The sequence below is a fragment of the Danio rerio genome, chromosome 5, assembly GCF_049306965.1.
Source record: "Danio rerio strain Tuebingen ecotype United States chromosome 5, GRCz12tu, whole genome shotgun sequence".
Classification (NCBI taxonomy): Eukaryota; Metazoa; Chordata; class Actinopteri; order Cypriniformes; family Danionidae; genus Danio; species Danio rerio.
The window spans coordinates 25,708,068-25,735,033 of record NC_133180.1 but is presented as its reverse complement, the minus strand read 5'-3'; the positions used below and the strand labels follow the sequence as shown (position 1 = coordinate 25,735,033).

General features: G+C 34.7%; 1 protein-coding gene and 1 long non-coding RNA gene across 5 annotated transcripts in view; one reads left to right on the top strand and one right to left on the bottom strand.

The window, feature by feature from the left end:
• Positions 1–199: 199 nt before the first annotated feature.
• Positions 200–26,138, top strand: pnpla7b (patatin-like phospholipase domain containing 7b). Of its 4 annotated transcripts, none has more exons than XR_012406855.1 (37): positions 200–247; positions 2,182–2,225; positions 2,610–2,678; positions 2,777–2,861; positions 3,363–3,445; positions 4,896–4,984; positions 5,059–5,199; positions 5,317–5,476; positions 5,579–5,659; positions 5,776–5,904; positions 7,061–7,141; positions 7,232–7,394; positions 8,599–8,685; positions 8,785–8,861; positions 8,961–9,116; positions 11,243–11,320; positions 11,405–11,610; positions 12,125–12,256; positions 12,374–12,497; positions 12,966–13,079; positions 13,552–13,627; positions 13,699–13,848; positions 13,945–14,008; positions 16,418–16,586; positions 16,769–16,951; positions 18,898–19,016; positions 19,386–19,408; positions 21,548–21,704; positions 21,787–21,903; positions 22,217–22,286; positions 22,362–22,478; positions 23,305–23,453; positions 24,472–24,624; positions 24,704–24,820; positions 25,103–25,184; positions 25,271–25,407; positions 25,490–26,138. XR_012406855.1 is itself a non-coding variant. In XM_687184.10 (36 exons), the coding sequence occupies exons 2-36, from the start codon at positions 2,187–2,189 to the stop codon at positions 25,556–25,558; spliced, it is 4,023 nt and encodes a 1,340-aa protein (XP_692276.6). In that variant the 5' UTR covers positions 200–247; positions 2,182–2,186; the 3' UTR covers positions 25,559–26,138. The 4 variants fall into 4 exon arrangements, 1 of the variants encoding a protein (XP_692276.6); XR_012406856.1 differs by having other exon boundaries at positions 19,348–19,408; XR_012406857.1 differs by having other exon boundaries at positions 19,293–19,408.
• The window catches only part of LOC141385813 (uncharacterized), a 13,818-nt gene continuing 7,554 nt past the window's right edge, over positions 20,703–26,966 (bottom strand). Inside the window, exons 2-3 of the long non-coding RNA XR_012406861.1 lie at positions 26,253–26,383; positions 20,703–23,889 (exon numbers count right to left, since the gene is read on the bottom strand). This is a non-coding gene — a long non-coding RNA (uncharacterized lncRNA). The remainder of the gene's footprint in view (positions 23,890–26,252; positions 26,384–26,966) is intronic.

The following is a 26,966-nucleotide window of genomic DNA, read 5'->3' as shown; positions in this document are numbered from 1 at the left end:
TTGAGCTTTCCTCAACTAGTGGTAAATAGAAAATCAGATCCATAAACGAATTGAGAGATTCCTACCATTATGAATAATAAAGCAAAATACGTGAAATATACGTTCAAACAAGTCAATTTTAATCATTTTCTTGCTGGATCTGGCAACACGTGTTATCTGTAGGAGACTGACATTGTGAATGGAATCCCTGGGAGACTCCAAAGTGCACAGAGTGACAAAAACAGAGTTTGGAAAAGCTGCTCCCAAGGTATTTTTTCATCTTTTTGTTGGCTTTATTTGCATGAAGTGTCTCCGCGTGTACAGTCGCGTATTGTGTGTATTTGCTAGTTACAGTACTTGTTTACATTGCGTGTTTACAGCATTGCATAAACCACGCAATTGTGTTTATTTACCTCTGACCTTAAGTCACATCCATCCAGCAGCCTATTCTGAAACAATGACAAACTCATTTTCACACTTACAATGAAAGTTTCGGCGTCTGTGTTGTGTGTGTTTGACTTTTTCTCCCTGGCCGAGGGTCTCATAAGTCATAAATCACGGGGTGTCACATTGCAGTGAGGGAGGGCAGCCTGGCTGTGTCAGATGGTTCAGTTGTCTACAGTCTTTTGACTTTTTTCCTTGCCATGTTCTTTTTGTACCTTTTGAAATGTTGTCATCATTAAACATGTTGGTGAAGAAACATTACAGGTAAAACAGTTGCTAAATTAGATTCTAAGCAGTCAGTAACGGAGTCAGCTTTGGCCATGTTGACATGGTGTGGGCTTCAAATTGCAAAGATGTTCCCTTCACACCGTGTGCTATGACACAATTTGGAATTTGAGCTGTTGATTTTCTCTTTTTTGGTGGGAGGTTGTGGACCTGGGGGGTCTGCCTTTTAGAAAAGTATTTTAATCTTTTAATACTTAGTGGTCTCTGAGGTTTATGCATGTACAGTACATACACAATGAGATTTGACTCAGACTTTACATTTGACAATCAGATTAGAGCGGTAGTTAAATCTAGCCTTTTTAATTAAGACAATTAGCAAAAAAAAAGAAAGAAATGTATACCAAAACAACAGTTTGAGACAGTGATTTATGCTTTTGTGACCACTTGGTTAGATTACTGTAATGCACTGTATGTGGGGAAAATGTTTGCAAATTTGTGCAAAATGCTGCAGCACACCTGTTAACTGGTACTCGCATATATGACCACATTTTCCCAGTGTTGGCTTCGCTTCATTGCTTGACAGTTCCTTTTAGAATAGTTTAAGAGTCTTTTATTTGCTTTTAAATCTCTAAATAGGATATAAATAAATGGGTCTTGCCTCACCTTATATCTCTGAGCTGATACATCGCTACAAGCCCACTCATTCTCTCAGGTCAGCTGATCAGCATCTCCTGATTGTGCCAAAAACAAAGCGTACACAAAGAGGGGATCGTGCTTTCACTGTGGTGGGTTCTTGACTTTGGAATGATTTGCCACTCCCCATTAGACAGGCCTCTTCTGTGTTCTCATTTAAATCAGCTCTTAAAACTCATTTGTTTTCGTTGGCATTTGACACCTGATCTTAATTCCTGGTTGTTTTAATTTATGTGCCTTTTTAGGTAGTTTAGCTATATTTATGTTGTATTTTATGTATTTTATAAACTATTATACTTATTTTATTGTTTATTTTCTGTACAGCACTTGGGCTCACTTATGTGTTTGTAAAGTGCTCTAAAAAATAAAGTTTGACTTGAAATTGTTCACACAATAATGAAAATTTGCTCTCAATTTACCCATCAACGGGTCATCCAAGATTAAGGGGTCTTTCATTTAGTTTCATTTAAATTATTTAATTCATTTACAATTTAAATTACTAAAATATTACATAAGATGTAATTAATAAGATATTGTGTAGCATCCTATAAAAATGAAAATAATAAAAAGAATATGTTTAAATATAGATTTTACACACTGACAAAAATTACTTTTGCTAAATTTTTGCAAACAATTCATCAAAGGCTGGGCTGAATTTAAACAAATAAATAAAATTCACTAATGTTCAACTTAAGTTGTTTGTTTAAATTCAGCCCAAATAAATTGTTTGAAACCACTTATCTTAAAAAAAGTGTATATCCAATGAATCTTTTTTTCACTGTAGTTCAGATTTCATTAGTACCAGATATCTTTATTTCTGTTGTATTTTATTTTAACTAGACATTATGGAAAATGAAGAACAAGATGATACATGCAGATCTTTGGTAAGTTATTTCAATGTGGAGTTTTTGATTTTAAACTAATGGCTAATGACAGTGCAAGTGTGTATCAATGAGTCTTTTTTTAATTAAAATAAATAAATGCATGCTATTTATTCGCAATAAATCTGCTTTCGTACTTAACTAACTTGACATAAGCTTAATTAAAAAAACAACTCCATTAGAGTAAGCTGGACTTTGTCCAAAAGCATGTACCCAATGAAGTGATTGAGCAAGGCTGTGATTAGAAATATTGTCCATTTCCTTGATGAAATCAGAAGAGATTGAGACCAGAGATTGAACCAGTGACCTTTATTTTAGCAGTTGTGAATTACTCCATGGTCTACAATTATGATTTTGATATTGTTATATTTTTATCTCTTCTTCTAGGTGCCATCTGGTCATGAAATCAAGGCTCGTGTGCAACACTTCATCGAGGATCAGTTACACACCACCATGGTATATTACTGTAATTTATTCCCATGTGAATCAATTTTCCATACTGATAGTTTTGCAGAGGTAATACGCTATTTATTTGTTCTCATTTCACAATGCAGTGGACTGGTGTGCTGATCGGTGCTGCAGTTGCAGTTTCAATTCTAAGTATTTTTGCCTTATTCTTTTACAGAAGACACAAGGCTGGTAAGTGTGTAATGATTATCATTTACAGGATTTTTTTTGTTTGTTTGTTTTATTAGCATAATCTAGACCAGTGGTTCTTAAACTTTTTTTTTTTTTATCAAGTACCACCTCAGAAAAAAAAAAATTGTCTCTCCAAGTACCACCAAAATGAGCAGTATTGAAAGTAGCGTAGTAGGCCTAGTAAAGCAGCTACAGCTCTGCACAGTTAAAAAACGTGACAGATTACCTCAAAAAATATAGGCTATATGTCATATATGGCATATTATATACATCATTTTTGATAAATTTTAAAATAAATGTAGCATGTACATTACATATTTCATCCCTCTGTGTACCACTAGAAGGAAGTCCGTGTACCACTATTGGTATACGTACCACAGTTTGAGAACCACTGATCTAGACCATTAGTATGTGTATGCTGTATTGTGTATTTTGACATTTGAGTGATTTTGACATTTTGACAGCTGTATTTTGATCAGCTGTATTGTTTTGTTTTTTCAGGAGAAGGTCAATCTGAAGGTCCTAATTATCGTTTCAGAAAAAGAGACAAGGTGTTGTTTTATGGCAGGAAGATAATGAGGAAGGTACTAGTGTTTAATATGGTCCTGAAATCAAAATGCTTTCGGTTAATCAGATCACTAGCAGACAAGGGAGAAACATTAAAACATCTGGCTCCTCTATTCCACATTTGACCACTTTCCTGATTTATTTTTTTTAAAATGGTGCTTACATGTTAAGACTTGTTTGTTCTTTCCATGCAAAATATTGAAAATAGGCTCAGTCTGTTTATATTTGAATGTGAAACAAGACAACAACAAAAAATACTCCCAATTTTATACTTTAAACTCGATGTTTTTTCATTACATGTACTATTTCTGACAGCAAAGTTTAAACCCTGTCTGACCAGAGAGCTTTAATGACCTATAAAGTTTAAAAAATACTGTATGTCAGTAGGTGAAGAGTATTATTATTATTTTTTTGGTGGTCGTTCAGAAGCATTCAACCTTATACAGTGAGGAAAATAAGGATTGAACACGTCACCATTTTTCTCAGAAAGCATATTTCTGAAGGTGCCTTTGACGTGAAAATTTCCCCAACTGTTGTTAACAACCAAAGAAATTAAAATATGCAAAGAAAACACATCTAATTAGTTTACAAATCAAGTTATGCATGATAAAATGAAATGAGCATTGAACACACGAAGAAAGGGAGCTGTAGAAAGACAGTGAAAGCTCAGACAGCAGCTGAAGTCTTTCAGTAGTTCTTCAGCAACCCTCTGCCCTTCGTCATTGTAAATAAATATTAGCTGCTTCAGTCCAGCATCTACATTAGCAGGATGCTGAAGACGAAATCAGAATGGACATTTCAGCATGACAAGGATTCAAAACACAGCCAAGAAAACTCTCAAATGCTTTCAGAGAAGGAAAATCAAGCTGTAGAATGGCCCAGCCAATCACTTAACTTGAATCCAATAGAAAACACAAATTAAAGCTCAGATTTAATAGACGAGACCCACAGAACCATCAAGATTTTTTACACTCTGTCTGTTAAAAACTCACACCTGAGCATTTCATGTGACTTCATTCTCCATTTAAAAGGCGCCATTAAGCTGCCATCAACAAAAAAGCTTTATATATAAAATATTAAATAAGTTTTAGTTCTTGTGTCATTCTATTGTTATTACACATAACAATTTTATTTATTTTTATTTAATTTTTTTAGATTTTTTTGTGTTTTTTTTTTTTTTTTTTTTTTTTTTTTTTTTTTTTTGCAAAAATCTGGTTCAATTCCATGTCAACAGCTCCTTTATAAATATTATTTTCAGGAAAAAACAATGTGTTATTTTTCCAGCTGTAAATACACTATAAAAGGAATATTGTTAAATCTGGAAGTGTTCAAATGTTTTAGTCTCACTTGTATTTACTGCTGTCTGCTTGTGATCAGATTGACAAAAACAAATCTTAAAACCAGGAGTAAACAAAGCCTCTAAAAGTCATGTGAAGGTATGCCCTTTTGTTATTTGTGGCTATTCAGGTCCAGACCTTGTCCTCGCCTCCCACCTCGGGTCCAGTATCTCAAAAGCGAACCAGGAAAAGAACAAAGGTGCTATCAATAGCTCGCAAGTATGTCACAGCTACAGAAAAAACACACATCAGAAAGAAAACCTGTTTAGATATCCTGTCCATCTCTTAATCAGAATCCTGCGTATCCGAAGAGAGCCACCAACCCTGCAGCCCAAAGAGCCTCCGCCTTCACTCCTGGAAGCAGATCTGACTGAATTTGATATGCAAAACTCTCATCTGCCCTCTGAAGTCCTATACATGCTGAAAAATGTGAGGTTGGTACTTTGCCATGTCATCAACAAAGAGCAATTCATTCTTTATTCATAATGTGCAAAGCACAAAACCTGGTTTGGCAAGGAAGTTTGAATGTCTGTGGTCTGTGTGCCTCTCAGGGTTCTGGGTCATTTTGAGAAGCCTCTGTTCCTGGAACTGTGTCGGCATATGGTGTTTGTTCAGCTGCAGCAAGGAGAAGGGTTGTTTCGCCCAGGTGATACTGATGACAGCATCTTTGTGGTGCAGGATGGCCGTCTCGATCTGTGTATTCATGAGAATGTGAGCGCCAAACATTCTCCTGCATCTGTCCTACTAAATAAATAGTTATTTTTAATATGTTATTACTGAGCATCTAAATGTATTTGTATTTTTCTGTCTCAGGATGGGACTGATGTTGTGGTGAAGCATGTTTTACCTGGAGACAGTGTTCACAGTCTTCTCAGCATCCTCGACGTCATCACTGTAAAACCCATCTGTTCTTGTTTTTACCACTTTAATTTGCAAATATCTGTTCTGTGACCTGTTAATGCTTGCATAGTTTGTAATTATGTCTTACTTCTGAACTCCTTATTCTGCAGGGATATCCAGCTCCGTATAAAACTGTCTCTGCAAGGGCTGCTATCCCAACTACTGTTCTCCGTCTCCCCGCTCAGGCCTTCCAGTCTGTTTTTGATAAATACCCAGAAACCCTAGTCCGAGTCATTCAGGTAAAACCTAAAATACACTAAAGTAAAATCTTTGGATTTTCCTATTCTCACAAGTATGAGTTAAGCCTATTAATGCAGTCAAATCAGTAATATGGTAATACATCACATCTATTTATTTGATATATTACATAAATGTTTTACAATTTATTTCTATTTTAATTTATCAACAGTTCTGTCTGGTTCCTAAATCCAGCCATGCTATATTCTGCAAATAACAGCACTTGTCCAGCCTCTTTACTCTTCACCTTGTGTATTACTCCGCCCACATACTGCGACAAGCAGTCAAACTCAAACAGTTTGACAAAAATTGCTGCTGTTGGACAACATAATGTATTTTGAGGCTTTTTTAGTCAAGAATGTAGTTGTTAGGATTGCAACTATGCAGTTTATTTATAAAGATAGTGCCTGTTTTAATTTTTTTTCTTAATTTTGAAAAGACTTTGCTTCTGAGGCCATTAGCCTTTCATTGAGGAGAGCAAAAACAGTTTCTTTTTTTGTATGTTGCAGTGCTGTATTTATACCATAGTAATTTTAGTGTATTGAGTGTGAAATGGGACTCGCATATCAGGAATATATTTTGTGTTGGCCACTCTTTGTATCACCCTGAGTTACTTTTTGGTGTTTAGCGTTTTTCCTTATCACAAACACAACAGTAATCTGGTAATGTTTGCATTGCTTTGTTTTTTTCTGGGTTAATTATTGTGATATCCCAATTGCAAAAGGGATATACTGGGAGATCTCTGTAGACTTATGGCATTTCATGCTGTTCAGCCTTATAATCTTAAAATGTCAGCAAAATCACCTGTTTTGTCATCACTTTAGACATTACACTAGAGAATCATTTGAATACTAGCTCTAAAAAAAAGTTTGTGAAGTAGCAACAGTTTCTGTTCTGATGTCAGCTGCAGATGTGAAGGAATGGCTGAAGAAGGTAGTTCCTTATACAAAAGGGTTTTTAGACACTTCGTGTTTTGATATTTTTTTTTTATAGACAAGATTATGCCATCGAACTTATGTATAAATACAATATCACATGAGTAAAAAAAAATTTAAAATATTTATTTCTGGATTCTTTGATGAATGGAAAGTTTAAAATAACAGCGTTTATTTGATTTATTCTATATATGACGCATTATGTTTTTCTTTCTTTTTTTAGATCATCATGGTCCGTCTTCAGAGAGTTACCTTTCTTGCCCTTCACAACTATCTGGGCCTGACCACAGAACTTTTCAATCCGGTTAGATTTTTATAAATCATGCTCTACTTACGGAAGATATTTTACAGTATTTATTAGCGTATATAAGCTGTAAACTCCATCACTGTGCAGGAAAGTCAGGCTGTTCCTCTGGTGTCAGTGGCCGGTGTTGTAGGAGAGGCTGGTCAAGGCAGAGGACCGCGCAGACACTCGCAGACAAATGAAGACGTGTCTGACAAAGTCCCACAGAGATCTTCAGACCATTACAGTGACACAAGTCACATGTCCAGAGAAGGTACAGTTGAAGTCAAAATTATTCATCCTCCTGTAATTTGTTTATTTTTTTCCTTTCTTTTTCCAAATATTTGCTAAATTATGTTTAACAGAGCAACGATTTCCTACAATATTTTTTTTTGTCTGGAGAAAGTCTCATTTGTTTTATTTCTGCTAAAATAAAAGTTTTTAATAAAAAAAAAACACTTTAAGATCAATTATATTAGCCCCTTATGCTATATATTTCTTTAGATTGTCTACAGAACAAACCAACATTATACAACAACTTGCTTAATTACCCTAACTTGCCTAGTTAACCTGATTTACTTTGAGCTGAATATTAGCATCTTGAAAAAATATCTAGTCAAATATAATTTACTGTCATCATGGCAAAGATAAAATAAATCAGTTATTAGAAATCAGTTATTAAAACTATTATGTTTAGAAATATGTTGAACATTCTGGGGCTTAGTATTTGTCTCTCTTTCAGCCATCCCTTCTATAGATATAGAACCATCACCTAATATTGGCCTGTTTGGTGTGATGCCTGATAATTATACATTACCCACTTACTTTTTAAACTCTGTGGCCTTTCTTACTTTGCTTGCTAGGCGTGTAATTTTATTAAACTGGAAGAGCCCCCAGCCACCCTCGCATGTGGCTGAAAGAGGTTTTGTATTTTGTGAAACTAGAGAAGATTAGATGCTCCCTTCAAAGACATAACAGAACGTTTGTTAAAATTTGAAAGCCTTTTTGTTTTTTTTTCTTATGTTGAAACTCTCCAGCTGGGTCTAGAATGATCACCCTTGCTAGCTCTTGACAATTATAAAACATCAGTTTAAAATCTTTCATTATTCGTATTACATTGAGATTGTTGTATAAATGTAGACATCTTCCCCGCATTTAGTTGTGTGTAATTGAGTTATATTTTATTATTGTTTACATTTATTTCTTAGTATTTTTTTTTTGCATTTATAATTGTTTTTATTATTATTTCTTTTTGGGTTGTTTGATATTTTTGTAAAATGTAAGATGTAAAAACGTTAAATTAATCATAAATAAAATAAATGCGTTGAAAAAATCTCTCCGTTAAACAGAAATTGGGAAAAAATATATAACAATTGCTATAATAATAGCTAATAAAATGGCTGATGGTTTTGGACTTTTGTGGTGTAGCTTGATTTCCAGTATAATTCTGTTCAAACGTATCTATTATTACACTTCAGATTGTGGAAAGCTCAATTGTACAGAGAGTCCGACGACTTTATTCAGGAAGTCTCGCTCACTGTCAACACCTTTAGAAAATACACACGGTATGGCTTTACTTGTTTGTCCACACATATAATGATTCTCAATCTTGAATAAATTAATAATAGATATTTTAAGTGTGGTAATGTGTGCTTAATTTACAGCTGGATCTCCCGACCACAATATGACCTTTGACAGATCAAGCAAGGAAGCCCCTTCAAGTCCTATTGCCATACAGAAGGTACATTGGCATCACATACAAAAAAGACTCCAAGACCTGTCCTCAGATTTGTTCCTATTTTGTACATCTAACATTGGTTGTCTCTCATCCTGTCAAAAGTCAAACCGGAAGAAGTCTGTGACAATGCATCATTCTCCTTCAGCCGTGTTTCACTACTCGGACACCGGAGGGCACTCCAGCCAGATCCACCATAGTAAAGTTAATGCCATTTTCCAAGCTGCCAAGAGGGACCTGCTAAAGATTATCCAACTCCAGGTCAAGCCGCAATACTTATTTAATTCAATTTAAATTTTTACTCATCATAGGTTAATGAACAGCCGCAGAGTGAAGGCAGAGTTTTCATATTCATATCATTTTCATTTCATAGCCTTTTATATTTGGTTTTGTTAATGTAATAATTATTTAAGTGAAATATCGCTATCTTTTGTAGGCCTATGTGTTTTATTAATTTTATATATGCAATTTTTGTTGACATGTTATTTTTCATGTTAAATCTAACTGATAAATTTTTTTAAAAGGTTGATGGTTATTGATTGGTTTAATATGCGCCAGTTTATTATTTTGTTTGTTTGATTTTTTTTAAATGAACAACCAGTTTTTTATAGTAAAGTATTTGCCCTGTGTGCTATTCTACTATATGGCTGAGGAGTTGAGGATGTTTGCAGAGCTGAATGATGACGCATGCTGATCGAAGATTGTGTAAAAGTCACATGAAATTCTACTTAACTGTTCACACTGCGATCGCTTTGCAAAACATCAATTTTTTATCTGATTTGATCCTACATATGAAAGTGGCACACATCTGAATTAAGAAGATCAGATTTCATGGGGTTTGGGCTGTTCACACGGTCAAAACAAAAACAGATCTGAGTCACATGTGGGCAAAAAAAATTTTAAAAATCAGATATGTGCCACATTTGCTTGCAGTGTGAACGTAGCCTTAGTTACCAAAACTTTATTAGTTACTAATTACTTTAACTAATTAACTAGTAGCTAATAGCTTTTGACAGTTAAAGTTAATTAACTCTAGTTAGCTTTATATGTAAAGTGGTCATTACATATAGAGCTCTGCATGGTCAAGCACCCCTATATATTCGAGATCTTTTAAACAGTCACTCATGCAGCCGGTCTCTGAGGTCTTCTGGCAAAGACCTTTTAGCCATTCCCAGTACTCTTCTTAAGACTAAAGGTGACCGTGCCCTCTCGTGTGGTGGCCCCACGGCTCTGGAACTCTCTCCTGCTAGCACTAAGAACTCTGGGATCAGTTGAACTTTTTAAAAAGCATTTAAAGACACACCTTTTTGGTCAAGCTTTTAATTAACAGTATTAGTTTTTCTGTATTTGGATTTTTAATTAGTTTTAAAATGTTTTAACATGTCTTCTTTTATTGTCCTGTGTTCTTTTACTTGTTTTCTCTTATTGTAAAGCACTTTGTGACTCAATGTCTGGGAAAGGTGCTATATAAATAAACCTTTACTTACTTACTTAAAGTTATTACATAATAAACTTAGTTAGCCTGAAGTTATATATTTGTGTTTTCTAACCCTGTTCCTTTAGGCACACCAATAGTACACATTTTTAACCTCTTCCTATAGGGTATATGCAGAGCTAGTGTTTCTTCCCATACTGATAAACTTGGAGACCAGTGAGCAATTAATGTGACTTTCCATTTTATACGGTTCCTTTTACAGCATCGGTGTTGTAATATAATTAAAATATAATCAGTTAAATAAATCAGCCATTCATTTAGTTGATCAAGCGTAAAACGAGATGAAAAGCCGTTTACACGCACACGCCCATCAGAATCAGCAGGCTAGCGCAGAAGCTTCATTAAATATAATGGGGTAAAATAAATGTTCATATTTTAAATGCATGGTGAGGAAAAATTTCATTTAATGCAGTGCTTCGTGTACATTTTGAGACCCAATTTATATTGCATATCACTCAGGCAGTGGAGATCACTGATTTTTAAAGAAAACCGACATTAAACGCACTGATTTTGTAACTGAATACAGTTTACCAGAAGCGCTTTACACAGGTAACTGACCAATTACAAGTCCTTTTGCATACTTCCGTATATATCCCATTAACCACACCTCAATTAACTCATCAGAACCTCAGAAGAGACTCCAAAACCTCAACTGAATGGGTTAGATTAGTAAGACATCCAAAATATGTAATGTTGTTGTGGCTCCAGGAACAGCATTGGAAAACACTGTCATAATACATAGGTGATGTCTATGTGTACATGTTCAACACAGTGTATTAAGTGTATATTATAATAATAATGTTCTTCTAAATCCGAACAGATAATATAACTTATATTTGGAATATTGACATTGATTTTATTGTTCTCCTATGTATTAATTTTTACACACTAGGATCCCAATCTTCTGGAAGATCGGGTGACGCTGAGACAAGTGAAGGCAGGCTCTGTGGTTGCAAGTGAGGGAGATCAGGTACTTTAGAACCTCTTTAGTTTTAGCAATGGTCTATTAAAATATATCATGTCAATGTTTATCCTTTGTGTATGTGTGTGACAGGATGTAAGCGTGCAGTTTGTTATCTCTGGAACGCTTCATGTGTACCAGAGACTGATTGACAGAGAAGAGCAATCATGTCTGTTTGTGGCCCACCCTGGAGAGATGGTGGGCCACCTGGCTGTTCTCACTGGAGAGCCTCTCATCTTTTCTGTGCGCGCCCAGCGTGACTGCTGCTTCCTGTCTATCTCCAAAACACACTTCTATGAGTATGTGATGTGCAAATGTCACACTGTGCAATAGAAAATTCTGTACTGATTTGCAGCTGTAAGGGAAAATGTATCATAATGCGTTGTGGTAAATAAAGAGGAAAATGTTTCATTTGATGATAATACTTTAGTATATCACAATTTATGCAATTAACTACTGGCTTATTACCTGCCTATTATTAAGCTATTAACTGTTCATAAGTAGTTATAAAGTATGATCTTATTCTGGTTTCCTAATCCTACCCAAAACCTTAACCTAACTTCTACCTTACTAACTATTAATAAACAGCTGATTAGTAGTTTGTTAAGCTAGCAGTGTTAGTTAATGTTTTGTTGCTACCCTGAATTGTGACCTAAACTAAAGTGTTACTAAAATAATAAACATTTCTTCTCTTTGGTCATAACCCACTTGTAATATAAATAATAAATACAGAATTAAATGACAGCTATTAGAAACACTTTGTTAAAAATGTCAGAACGCTGTTTAACGTGAACTGTGTGACTTGGATGCTAGGATAATGCGTGCCGAACCTCGAATGGTGTTGAATGTAGCTCACACAGTGGTGCGGAGGGTCTCCTCATTTGTCAGACAGATCGACTTTGCTCTGGATTGGATGGCACTGGAGGCTGGACGAGCTGTCTACAGGTCAGAACACTTTCCCATGCAGTCTTTCAGTGTCAGATCTCTCTGACTTTGAAATAACTTGAGATGGCATGTAATTATTGCATGTATTGCTTAGATTTTTTTTTTTGTCTTTCTCAGACAAGGTGATAAGTCAGACAGCACTTTCATTGTTCTGAGTGGGCGATTGCGTTCTGTCATCATGAAGGATGATGGGAAGAAAGAGCTGGCTGGAGAGTATGGACGGGGAGACCTCATCGGTGTGGTGAGTGCTTATAAATATATGTATGTTTCTAATATTCTAGGACTTGGAACTAGTACTAATTGTATTAATTTATACTTTCACTTGAGTTTCTTGTCACTTAGTCTGATATGCTAATATACTTTTTAAAAGTTGAAACTTTTACATGGTAGTTTCAAATTGTGTGTTATTTCTCTCCAGGGTAAAATTACCCATATTGATGAAACTATCTCGTTTTATGGGATGTACACATAAATTAACTGACTTGTGCAACTAAATGTTCTCTAAAATTAGCATTTCTTCATTTCTCCACTTGCTACTGAGTTGCATTAGCCAGCATCAGCTTTTTTAGCTTGTAACTTACGCTTAACATAAAATGATTTTGATAAGTATTTAATCACAGAAAAGACAATGATTTCACATCAGTTTCAGGGTTTTTGAACAAATTCTGCTGTAGTTTTTATCTGTTTTCATCAGTGTTTGTTGGTGTAGGTGGAAGCTTTGACTCATCTGAACAGAGCCACTACAGTCCACGCAGTCCGAGACTCTGAACTGGCCAAACTGCCTGAAGGAGCCCTCAATTCTATTAAGAGGAAATATCCACAGGTTAGTTCATTAAAACTCTTCAACACTTTTCACCAACAAAATTTTTGTCTTGTTTTTAGTCCAAATATCTACAAATTCTTATATCAAGAAGCATTTTCTAGGCAAGCAAATCATATTGTCTTGTTCTCAAAAATAATTAGTCTAAATTAAGTGAGTTTTTCCCTAAAATAAGTTAAATAATCTGGAAGTGGGGCAAGAAAATTTTTCTAATTTTTGCTTTGAAATAAAATTAGTTTGCTTACCCCATTGGCAGATTATTTTGCTTGTTTTAATTAAAAAATGACCTAATTTTGATATATAACATCTGGAATCAAGACAGCATTTTTGCTTGTTTAGAAAATGATTTAAACAGTTTTTGATGTTTGGAATTAAAAGTAGACCAAAAACTCAAAGTATGGAAAGTATTTTGCACATTTTACACATTTACATGTAGTGTATATGCTGTATGTTGACACATTAAACTCTTTCATAGGTTGTGACTCGTCTGATTCATCTTCTTGGCCAGAAGATCTTGGGGAACATGCAGCAAGTGAATGGTCCACTCTCAGGTGAGTGTTTGTGAAACACTTGTGTGCGCTTGTGCTTTGTATTTTCTCCACATTGATGATAATCTCCACAGTGCGCAGTCTGGGTTTTCACTCCCCAACCAGTAAGTGGGACGCAGGTAATCCAGCTGCCAATCTGTCGACGGTCACCATTCTGCCTGTGTCTGAGGAAGTGCCACTGACTGCCTTCACATTGGAGCTGCAGCATGCTCTCAGTGCTATTGGTATGCATAGTCTTTTTTTTCTCCTGTTTAATTTGCTTCTAAATTCAGCTAACACTGATAATTACACTTAACACTTGTGTTAATTAATTTCAATAGGTCCCACTTTGCTTCTAACCAGTGACATTATCAGACAGCACCTGGGTGTTGCAGCCTTGGACAGGTGAGAAATGCATACAGTACTTGAATGCTTTGCAAGAAATAAAAAAAACATATTACCTCACTGATAATTCAGACTGAATTATTTTTATTATGTACGGGCATAGAAATAAATAAAGAGATCACTTGAGAGACCAACTCAAGTGTGAGACTTATTAAAAGTGGGTTTGAGTAAAAAAATTTAAATTTGCTGTATTTTATCAAGAAAAAAAAAAAAAAAAGAAAGAAAAAAAAAAAAAATATATATATATATATATATATATATAGAGAGAGAGAGAGAGAGAGAGAGAGAGAGAGAAAGAGAAAGAGAAAAAGAAAGTCAGCGAGCGCAATATCGCATGGACAGCAGTGCAATATGGCTGTATATCGGCACTGGTGGGAGGCCATACTACAAGTGTTCCACCAGTGATGAAATACAGCCACATTGCACTGCTACCCATGTGATATTGCATTTATACAACAGTTCAACGACAATCATGTATATAAAACAAAAAATCAAACACGGAGAGTCTAAAAATCTTTTTGTTAGAGGAACTACTTTCTTCTTTCTTTCAGCCATTTCTTTCACATCTGCAGCAAAAGACAGAATAGCAGAAGCCGTTGCTACTGCGCCAATGTCACTTTAGAGCTAGTGTTTGAATGAATCTCTAGCATAATGTCTAAAGTGAAGATATTAAAATCTTAAGATTATAAGGCTGAATGGCATGAAATGCCATCAGTCTAGAGACATTTCCCAGTATTTCTCTGCTGCAATCGGGATATCACAATAATTAACCAGAGAAAAAGCCAAAGCAGCACAATCACTACCAGATTACTGTTGTGTTTGCGATAAGGAGAAACGCTAAACACATGCGGGCATTTCTTTGTCTTTCTTTTTATAGACTAGTCTGCAGTAATGAAAACAGGAGGCTCATTAAAAACAAACAGATGGCCAACCAAAAAGTAACTCAGCGTTATGAAAAGAGTGGCCAACACAAAATACATTCCTGAGAGTCCCATCTCACACTAAATAGACTACAGTTATATGGTATAAATTACAGCACTACAATATACAAAAGAGAGAGATCAACTTAAAAATGTCCCTTTCGTTTTTAATAATGATTTGATCAGTTGTAGTTAGAAATTACGCTGTTTAATCTTCTAAGAGCTTAAATTAAATTAAAATAAACCTAAATCACACTGAACTAAACTTCAACTGAACTGAAATCTGGACTTTACTAGAATTGTTAAGCTGCTTTGACACACTATACATTGTGAAAAGCGATATATAAATAAACATGAATTAAATTGAATTATGCGTTCTCTGTCGCCATTATGTGGATGGACAACGTCTTTGCTCTGCTCAATGGCAGGCTAATGGCCACCGACGTCTCTCATAAATTATAAATATTTAAAATAGGCACTATCCTTATGCATGCATGCATATGTAAATATGTATATTTTTGATTATTGATTTTATATTTTGTATATTTTATTTATATATATATATATATATATATATATATATATATATATATATATATATTTATTTATTTATTCATAGGATTATTATTTTTTTACAATAATAAATGATTTTATTTGTTGTGATTGAAAATAAGGTATAATAAAAAAATCTGAGGAACTGAACATTTCAAGTGGTGTCTTAATTTTTTCCAAAACTTCATGCATAAAGACAATATCCCAGCTATGGTAATAAATTATCATCATAAATTCTGTATTAATATCACAGACCACTTTTGATCATGTGGAATAATTATACAATACAAATGTTACATTTAGCTAATTTCATTGCCTTCAAAAACATTACTAGGGCTGACTGATTTGTTACTTTGTTTTGCCAACTAACTCTCCGATTAACCTAAAAACAAACGATACAACAAATGGTACCCAAACTCTACATTGTGGTGAATGAATACCATATTTATTGTATGCACTCTGTACACAACATGTCAACACTAAGCTATGTTAACAAAAAGCTGAACGAAAAATGCAAGTAAGATAAATTTGCTCTATAAAACAAACACCATGTCCACAAACTCTAAACAATCCACAAATTTGAAAGTCGAAAATAGTCTCTCATGTCTTTTCCAAAATTGAAAGATGCTGATTTCCGTCATAATTAGGGGTGCTAGTATGGTTTCTGGGCCCCCTGGACAGTATAATAACCTCCTCAGTAGAAGTCAGCAAGAGAACTGCAAATAATTGTGGCCATCGCTGACTGAAAAAGATGCACAGTTTGTAAATACACTGACTGGAAACCATACATCGCCTTTGACATGCTGTTTATAAACTATGGTTGAATGTGTGCAAATTGGGAACCAGAGTATGCTTTTCCCAGTCACGTTAGTCAAACATTGTCTTTTGATCTCCTCTGATGTACTGTTTATTTGATTCTATATTATTTTGTTTTCAGTGTTCACGAGTATCGTTTGTCAAGCTGGCTGGGTCAACAAGAGGACATCCACCGCATTGTTTTATATCAATCTGATGGTTCTCTGACTCCATGGACTCAACGGTGCATTCGACAGGCAGACTGCATCATCATCGTGGGTCTGGGAGAACAAGAGCCCACTGTGGGAGAGGTGAATTGTTATGAAATGGTTTTGAATTGATGCAAACTCACAATAACCTGATAAAACTGATTTGTTTTAAATGAGTTGCCTCACAGGTGCTGATATGTACAGTAGTTGAATTAATTCTGCACATGTGTTTCTATTAGACTATTTGGTAAACTGAGCTTGTTGGCTGTGTTTGTTGTGTAAAGCTGGAGCGTATGCTGGAGAGCAGTGCTGTGAGAGCTCAGAAGCAGCTGGTTCTGCTGCACCGTGAGGACGGGCCTCCACCCGCTGGAACTGTAGAATGGCTTAACATGCGCAGCTGGATCTCACGACATCTGCACCTGTCCTGTCCTCACAGGGTCTTCTCCAGGAGGAGTCTGCCCAAATTGGTACCAAAATATTGTGCCATTATAGTGTTATTGCAAAAGTGAATGCTAATATCAAGCCAAAGGAAATAAGGAAACTTCAGTTTTCCAATGTATACTATGGGTTGCTGGTGCTTAAGAAATAAAACCATATTTTCGCACTCTAAAGCACAATTTATGTTTGCCAGAATTTTGTCCAGGCAAGTATATTAAACAATCAACGGCCGCTTTATTAGGTACACCTTACTTGATGAGTTATTGAAACTAGACAAACACATCAGTTCGGATATTGGCTCCAGTTTTTATCAACTCCGCTTCCTGTCCAAAGTCAAACATTTCCTAAATCCCACCACACTAGAGATAGCCGTCCACGCTTTTATTACGTCACGGTTAAACTACTGCAATACACTTTACTGTAGAATTTAAAATCTCAAATTTCTCGTGTTCAGTTGGCGCAAAACGCTGCTGCTAGATTCATTTGTAATAGTAGGAAATATGACCACATTACCCCTCTTCTAAGATGCCTCCATTGGCTGCCCATCCAAATTAGAATTGATTTTAAAGTGCTTTTACTGGTATTGAAACCCCTTTACATTCTAGTCCCAACCTACCTCTCAGAGCTGTTGCCTTTTTACACTCCCGTGAGATCTCCTAGATCAAGTGTTTAAAATCTTCTTTTAGTTCCTCAGTCCAGACTGAAACTTAGAGGGGTCAAAGCTTTCTCTGTGGCTTGTTCTCAGTTATAGAAACACTTTGCCCCTTGGGATTAAAATGGCTCTATCACTATCTATTTTTAAATCACTCCTAAAAACGTACTTATTTAGCTTGGCTTTTTAATTTAGTTTTAAAAGCCTTTTTGAATTTTTTTCAGTCATTTCTCTTGTCTTATTTCTATGTTTTTATTTTCTGTCTTTTTATTTTACTTTGACTTGTACAGCGCTTTGGTCAGTCTTGCGACTTTTTTCAAATGCACTCTATAAATAAATTAACTTGAACTTGAACCATACTAGTACTGGGTTGAACCCCATTTTTTCCTTGTAAAGAGTGGTTATCTGAGTTACTGTTATCTTTCTATCAGTTGGAACCAGTCTGGCCATTATCTTTTGACCTCTGGCAACAACAAGGCATTTGCACCCACAAAACTGGTGCTCACTGGGCAATTTCTCATTTTTGGACCCTATAAACCCTAGAGATGGTTGTGCGTGAAAATCCCAGTAGATCAGCAGTTTGAAAATGAATGTTTTTATCCATCTCTCATAGAATATAGACAATGTATTTTCAAATATATTTAGAAATTGAAAGATAATACAATTAAATTCAAGCAAAATATTGCAAAAAAATTACAACCTACAATATTCCAATTAAATGTTTCCTTTTTTTTTTTTCTCTTGATTTTGTCCTCATATAACATATACATTTGGGTGTACTAGTTTTTGGACCGTTATCGTAAGTTATTTTGTTAGATAAGCTCCAGATTTGGCTTCAGTACTGACTAATCTAATGTATAAGCACAATATAATATTGTATTGCTTCCTATTAAAATATAAATTAAAAAGATAGATCTTTAAGGGGTGTACTTATTTATGCTTAGCACTGTACAAATTAGTCATATTAGTGTTTTTATTTAAAAAACACTTTGTATACAAAATACATAAAACAATCAAAGTAATACCTAGTATATGCATATTAAAAATAAAAATGACATATTAATGTCCTTATAGGGCACTCAATGAAATATGTACTAGATTTATAACAGGGGTTATTACGAGACTATAGATCATTCATGACTTTTCAAATCTTCATGCACATAAATTAAACTATATGTGCTTTCTGTAAAACAGGCCCTGGCCCCCATCAACTTTAATTGTAAGGCAAATGCATGTACTTTAAAACTTTTCTCTGTATGATCTCATCTAATCACGATCATTTCTTATCCATACATAACTCCCACTTTCCTGTCTTCCTATCAGAGAGAGATGTATCAGCGAGTATTTGAGAAGCCTCCCGACCGGCATTCTGACTTCTCACGTCTGGCTCGAATCCTGACAGGCAACGCCATCGCTCTGGTGCTGGGCGGAGGAGGAGCCAGGTACAAATCTGTCCTCCCATTCATCACCAATAATCCTATTCCTCCCCAATCCCTGTGGCCTGCTGCCAACAACCCTTCTCACATAAATAATCTAGTAAAAGCATGTTAGTGGAACATTGATTTTTATTCCCCCCCAAACATCTTCAATCATCTGTAGTTCATTAGTTTCTTGAAGTATTTATAGTTTGCATTATTAAAACATGGAATCCACTTAGAATCATTTTGTAATTTTGTGCCCATCAACTAATCCTAATATAGCCGTTTCTAACCCATTAGTGTTGTTTGGGGGCTTGACAACATCAGCATGTCTGTGGTTTTCTCTCGATGATAGAGACTCTTTGTCTGCTCTCTGTCCCTGCCTGCTATCAGTCGTAATCAGCGACTTTTAAAAGGTGGGTCAAAACATGATATACAAGGGGCATGTATATTCTGTCTAATCTACTTATACTAGTGACGTCATTTTTCAGATGTGTGTTAGATTCTGTCATTGAAATTATATTAAGGGTATGCTATATATAATAGTGTTTCTTTGAACTTATATTCTTGTAATCTAGACATTGTAAAACTTTGATTACATATGAAGTATGTTTAAAGGTGACGTATATGGCAAGACTAAAGTTTATACTAGTATCTGCTTTTACGTTTCTAGTACTTATTTTAGTTACTTTGTATTAAGGAGATATAATTACAGTGTAACTATTCATTAAACTATTGAGTATTAATAATTACTTACATGTACTTTACGCCTATATGGTTGGGGTTAAAATGTGTGTCAGGTTTAGGATTAGTTACATGTTACTATGCATAATTCATTGTATTTACTATAGTAAGTGCATGTAACCTGTAACTACATCACCTAAATTAAAATCTTACTCTTATTTTTAGGTATTTTTATCTGTTCAATGAATTACTAGTACTTATTCATTGTCTAATTTAATGCTTTACATCACCTAAATTAAAGTGTTACCCTAATTTTAGGTACTTTTATCTGTTCAATAAATAACTAGTACTTATTCGTTGTCTTCTTTAGTTCTCTGTCTCAGGTACTAGTGCATTTTCATTAGATAGATACACACATTCTAATTTATCAAATGCAACTTTTACTACTAGAACACATTAATTAGATTATTGTACACTGTAATCAGAAATGTTGTAAATTGACAGTATTACTGTCAATTTTGCTTGTCAGTTATACTGTAAAATTTACAAGTGCAGTGTGGATTAACAATTAAACTACAGTATAGTTGTAATTGTTAATTTACACAGTGCTTGTACATTTTGCCAGTAATACTGAAAAAATAAGTAATACTTTCAGTTTTACAAGCTGTAAAACTCACCATATTCACACCAAAATTGCCAGTAATACTGTAAACTTTTCAAAAAAAATTAGTTATTAGATAATAGCACTTGTTTGTTAGATGTTATACTTGGTAGTCACTATTAAATTAGGTACAAGTCACTAATGAATAAGAGCTGGTATCTACACCATGTCTCAAAAAAATCCAAGCAAAATTAATTCTGTTAGAAATTCGTCAAAATACCTCCAACTTTAATTATATGTTGTAATTAGATGGCAAATAGATGAAATTATATGATATTTATATGGTTTTCACCTCACCTGATTTATATCATTGCATTACCATCTTCTTCTTCTTTTTCTTCTTCTTCTTCTTCTGTTTTTTTTTTGGAAGTGGTGATATTTTCAACTGCACGGGCAGTGTGTGTCATCACTCCCCACCACATGACATACTGATCCAGTGCGATCATTTTTTGCCAACAAATAATCCAATCCACCTTTAGTCCAGTGTTTAGTCAGAATGATACGAAGAAAATGTGAAGCACTGTAGCCTTTCAGTTCTCGTAAACCTTTAATCAAACTTTTATCTTTATTCAAAAACATCATTTTATTGAAGCCTTTTGCAGCTAAAAATTAATTTGTCATCATTACGCTATCATTAGGTCATTGCTAAGAAAAGTAAATAAAAGGATTATTCTAATGCACAAATTGTGCTGTTATTTCTGTACGAAATGCAGTCATTCTTATTCCTGTAGTGCGATAAGCAGTCTTATTTTCGTATGACATATATTTTTTTTGAGGCATGGTGTATATAATAGATTCTAGTCTTTAACAAATAATAACAAGTAATAAATGTATAGGTAGTAATCATACTACAGTTACTGTTATCTTTAATAGATTCTAGTATATAACAAATAAGTGGCTGTACAGGTATATAATAAGTAGTATTATGCAATCAATAATGAAAAAATGTATTTAAAAAAATGTACAAGCTACTAAATAAGTACTAGAACGTAATGTAATAAACACTCGCATCTCTAAAGTAAGTACACACTTGTTAAGGAAGTCATATTATGTATGACGGAATTTTAGCTATTTTATGTATAAGACAGGTATGACAATAATAAATGACTCTCTTCACCTTTAAAAATGCTTTATAAACATACTAATATCACATAATGCATAAGTATTGTCTAAGCTCATGTATGAATATGTAAACACACTATACCCACAGAGGCTGCTCACAGGTGGGCATCATTCGTGCAATGAGCGAGGCAGGAATCCCTGTGGATCTGATCGGCGGCACTTCCATTGGTTCATTGATAGGAGCTCTATATGCTGAAGAGCGTAGCGTCAGTCGCATGACGGTTAGGGCACGCCAGTGGGCAATGGTGAGACCTTTATGTACCGAACACCAGCATTCATACGTGTCAAGACTATCAAGTAAGATTTCTTTCTTTGTGTTTGCTACAGGATTTTGGATCCATATTTAAGAAGATCACCGATTTGACCTACCCGGTGACCTCCATGTTTACTGGAGCATCATTTAACTCCAGCATTGGCACACTCTTCCAGGACAAACAGATTGAGGTTGAGTGGAATGATGCTTCATACTATACAAAAACAAGCCATTATATTCACCCAAAAATTTTAATTCTGTCATCATTTATCTAATGGCTATTTCAGATACAATGATGGAAAAAGCAGCCATTGACTTCCATAGTATCTTTATTCCTATTATAAATGATAATGGTCGATTTTCTTCAGCATTCTCTGTAATCTTGTGTTTACCAGAAGAAATAACTTCATTAGTTTAGTGTAAGAATTTTGAGGGGGATTTATTTTTGGTGAAAAATCCCTTTAATTAAGTGTAAATTTGTTCATATCTCTTATATATTTGCAGGACCTTTGGATCCCATATTTCAACATCACCACAGACATCACAGCTTCCTCCATGAGAGTCCACACTGATGGTTACTTCAGATCTCAATATCTTCCCATCGCTTATTCTTTGTGACTAATTTTAACATCTAGTCTCCATATTTTAGGCTCTCTGTGGAGGTATGTTCGGGCCAGTATGTCTCTTTCTGGATATCTTCCTCCATTATGTGACCCTAAAGATGGCCATTTGCTCATGGATGGAGGCTACATCAATAACCTTCCGGGTTCAGTGTGCTTTCAGATTTCTACAATTTTGCCATTAGCATCTTATTTTTATTTTACATCTTCAGTTATTTACCACTCACATGAGGAATCATGATCTGTATAGAATGTGTACAGCAGTTGGCCATTTAATATGATTGCCTGTTATACAATGGATTATACTTTAATCTGTCTCTAAGCTGATAGTTGCAACACAGGCTCATTGTGAATACATACTCCATATACATTTCTGGAGAGCATGAGTTATGTAGCCAGAGGTAAATATGGCTGCATTTTGTTTTTATAACGAACGCTACAGGGTGGTATGACACCACTGTTGGCTTCTTTTTCTTTTCACGCTACCAGCTGACCGCCTACCTCTGTGTGGACGGCTTTTCTGCTGTTACCTGTTTGCCCAGTAGCTCGCCTCATATGTCGGCAGACTTAAGTTAAAGAGAGGAGTTGACTGTGATGACAGGATTCGAGTCCGGTGAAGAACAGTTCCAGAAAGCAGGGAAAACAAAAAAAAGCAAAAAATAAACACTATCAGTTTGGTTTAGGAAAGAGGGTGGGTCAGTCAGTCAATGAACAGTGGCCTCTCGTGAATTTACAAGAGAAGAGGAGGAGCGAATGGCACTCGTTAGAGAAATTTGAGATCTAAAAAAAACATACAAAGCGGCTTCTGTTGAATTTGTGGAAACAAAAACTGCACAAAAAAGTACCTCCTAGGATGCATTGCACACTGTCCAGAAATGTATACAGGGGCACATATCCATAATTAGCCTGTGTTGGCTAATTGTGAAGATGTTGGGGAGTTTTTGACATTATCTTTTTTACATTTCTGCAAAGCTGACACAGCTCGTTCGATGGGTGCCAAGCTGGTGATTGCAGTTGATGTGGGCAGTCAGGATGAAACTGATCTCACTAACTATGGAGACTCTTTATCTGGATGGTGGCTGCTTTGGAAACGCTTGAACCCACTGGCAGAAAAAGTGAAGGTCAGGTATATGGTGATGACTAAATAAGGAGTTTAATAAGAGTATTCAATCATATCTGTAATTTGTGTTTATGGGAAATCCAAAAATTGTGTGTAAAATAAAATAAAAATAAAATAAAAATGCTTTTTATAAGGGATTAAAGCACAATATGCAAGTTTTAGTTTCATTAAAATATCTATAAATATCTATATCATAAAAACCACTAGAACAGTGTTCTTACAATGTACTTGCATTGTCCTAAAAGTTTTTAAAGAATGTTCAAATCCAGAGAATTTTTAAGTGGTGATACAGACCATGTCCTATGTTGCCATGTTATGACGTCATGTAATGAAGATGACAGATCACATGATTCCCCACACTGTCACAGCATCATCAAACTATGCCTTTGTTTGTTGTGAAAACGCACCCTCTTGTGGTGAAAATACATACTGTGCCTCTAAAAAGTAAAGAAAAAATACATTTGCATATACATTAGTTACTTTCATACATTTTTATATCAAATATCACATATAAATTAAATATAAAACGTGTTGTGTATATATTTAAAATACATTAAATACTGTATATTTTAATGGCAATTTATTCCATGATTTTTAATTCCTTTGTTTGACATATTTAGTTAGTTAACACACCACCTTCGTATTTATTGGCCTTTTGACATACAAAGTACACAAACTTTAAAAAAAAAAATCAAAATAATAAAGCCTAAATTAGAATAAAGAATTATTATTAAAAAATTATATATATATATATATATATATATATATATATATATAGTTAATTAAATAAAAGAAAACATATAAAATAAAAATAAATGAGATAAATAAATAAAAATATATATATATATTATATATATATATATTTTTTTTTATGTATATCATTTATTTTTATTTTATATGTTTTCTTTTATTTAATTAACTGCTATTATTATTCCATTTTTAAGCTTTTGTGTAATAAAAAAAAAATACTGCATTCCAACATTCACTGAACACAGCTCTTCTTTTTTCATATCCTCCAGGTGTTGAACATGGCAGAGATTCAGACCCGCCTGGCGTATGTGTGTTCTGTGCGTCAGCTTGAGCTGGTCAAAGACAGTGATTACTGCGAGTACCTGCGACCGCCCATAGATCGCTATGGCACTTTGGACTTTGGCAAATTTGATGAGATTGCTGTGAGTCTCCAAACATCCTTTCACGAAAACTTCACTTGACTTGGCTTTGACTCTGGAAATTATATTTTTGTTATTGTAGGACGTTGGTTTCCAGCATGGGAAGACCGTGTTTGATGTGTGGTGTCGGAGTGGAGTGCGAGAAACGATAATGAAGGACCAGCATCAAGAGGAATTCCACAAGTCCAGGAGCACCAATGTAACTTAACTCTTTTCAACTTGTTTAATCCTACATATTTTTTATTGCAATTTGAGTACAAATGTAAATGTCATGTTGGTTAAATTAAATCCTATACTTGATCACAATAGTGTCAAGCAGAAATCTGCATTAAAACATTTGACTCAAAGCAATATATTTGTTAATTTAAATAAAACTTCTTCCCCAAATCCAACAACATAACTTTCAGAGCGTCCAGAAGTAAGAATACTAATAAATTAAATACTAATAATGATATAAATTCTGTGTTTTTTTGTCATTCAGGCGACATGTCCAAATGCTTCTTTCACTGATCTGGCAGAAATAGTATCCCGGATAGAGCCAGTTAAGCAGGCCGTTGTGGATGGTGAGGAATAGGCCATAATAATAAATGTCCTTTCTTTCATGTCATTCTCTCATTTTGTACTGTTTCTTACATTCTGACACACACAGAGGAGTCCGAGTACCAGACAGACTATGATGAAGATGCAGTGCTGTCAGACTTCGATCTGTCCAATCCAAACAGCGAACACAGTGATGCCCAAGAAGATGAGGATGAAGAAGAAGAGACTGCAGATACAGCTGATACAGTAAGATAAATGGAAATATGTATGTGTTTGTAAATTGTATTATGGTTAATCACAATACTTTTGGTTTTTAACTTTTAAACAGGATGATGAAATTGAGATCAGGAAAAGGCGACATCGAGCTTTAAACCACAGCAGACATCATACCACCTGAAGTCAAAGGCCATCAGAAAGATGGAACGTAGTAGTAACCTTTTAAGAGGGTTTTAACAAGTGAGATTATCAGTATTGAAACTGACCTACTTGAATTGTTATAAACTAATCAGGAATAGATTTTAATAGAAACAATGTACAGATCATAGTACATATGTGTCCTTTAATTCCCCAAAGAATGATACATGAGATTAAACTGTAACAAAATGCCATTCTTGCCTTTTACTTTTTAATATTATATGAGGCCAATAATATTTCAAACATTTTACATCTCATTTTTCATGCAAGCTATCAATGCAACCGTAACACAGTTTACTGTGTGAATAAAATAAGCTGTTTTATGTCTATTGTTTTGATGTTTCAACATTTAGAAAAAAATATTTCAATAGGATTATAACCAGGCATTACTAATAAATGTATAAATGATATATTCTGATTTCAACTTTTGTAACCATTTGTCTTATTAAATCATTAAATATCTCATTTTGTTTTGGATTATAGGTAAAGTGACGACTGATTGTTTGAATTCTTCGAATGTTTGATTGTGTTCTTTGGCCCAATTAAAATTGATAGTTCTCTGAGTTCTTGCTTGATTGTTATAATACTGGATATATTGTATTTCACATAATGTGTACACTACCTGACAAAAGTCTTGCCATCGATCGCTTTTATAAGAGCAACAAATAATTACTTACTTTCTAGATGCAGAAGTGGCAGAAGGTAGATTTTTCAGATGAATCATCTGTTGAACTGCATCCCAATCATCACAAAACTGCAGAAGACCTACTAGAACCCACATGGACCCAAGATTCTCACAGAAGTCAGTCTGGTGAAGGAAAAATTATGGTTTGGGGTTACATTCAGTATTGAGGCGTGCGAGAGATCTGCAGAGTAGATGGTAACATCATCAGCCTGAGGTATCAAGACATTTGTGCTGCCCATTACATTACAAACCACAGGAGAGGGCAGATTTATCAACAGGATAGCAGTCCTTCTCATACTTCAGCCTCCACATCAAAGTTCCTGCAAGCGAAGAAGGTCAAGGTGCTCCAGGATTGGCCAGCCCAGTCACCAGACATGAACATTACTGAGCATGTCTTGGGTAGGATAAAGATGGAGGCATTGAAGATGAATTCAAAGAATCTTGATGAACTCTGTGAGTCCTGCATGAACACTTTCTTTGTCATTCCAGATGACTTTATTAATAAGTTATTTGAGTCTTGCAGAGATGTGTGGATGCAGTCCTCCAAGCTCATGAGAGTCATACACAGTATTAATTATTTTTCCACTGCACAATGACTTTATATTCTATACTGTTCAGTATTTCCTAATTCAGAGGGCTTTGCCTTTCGTATAAGCCACTTCTGATACCAAATTATCAACTAGAAGTCAAGTAATCATATGTTGTT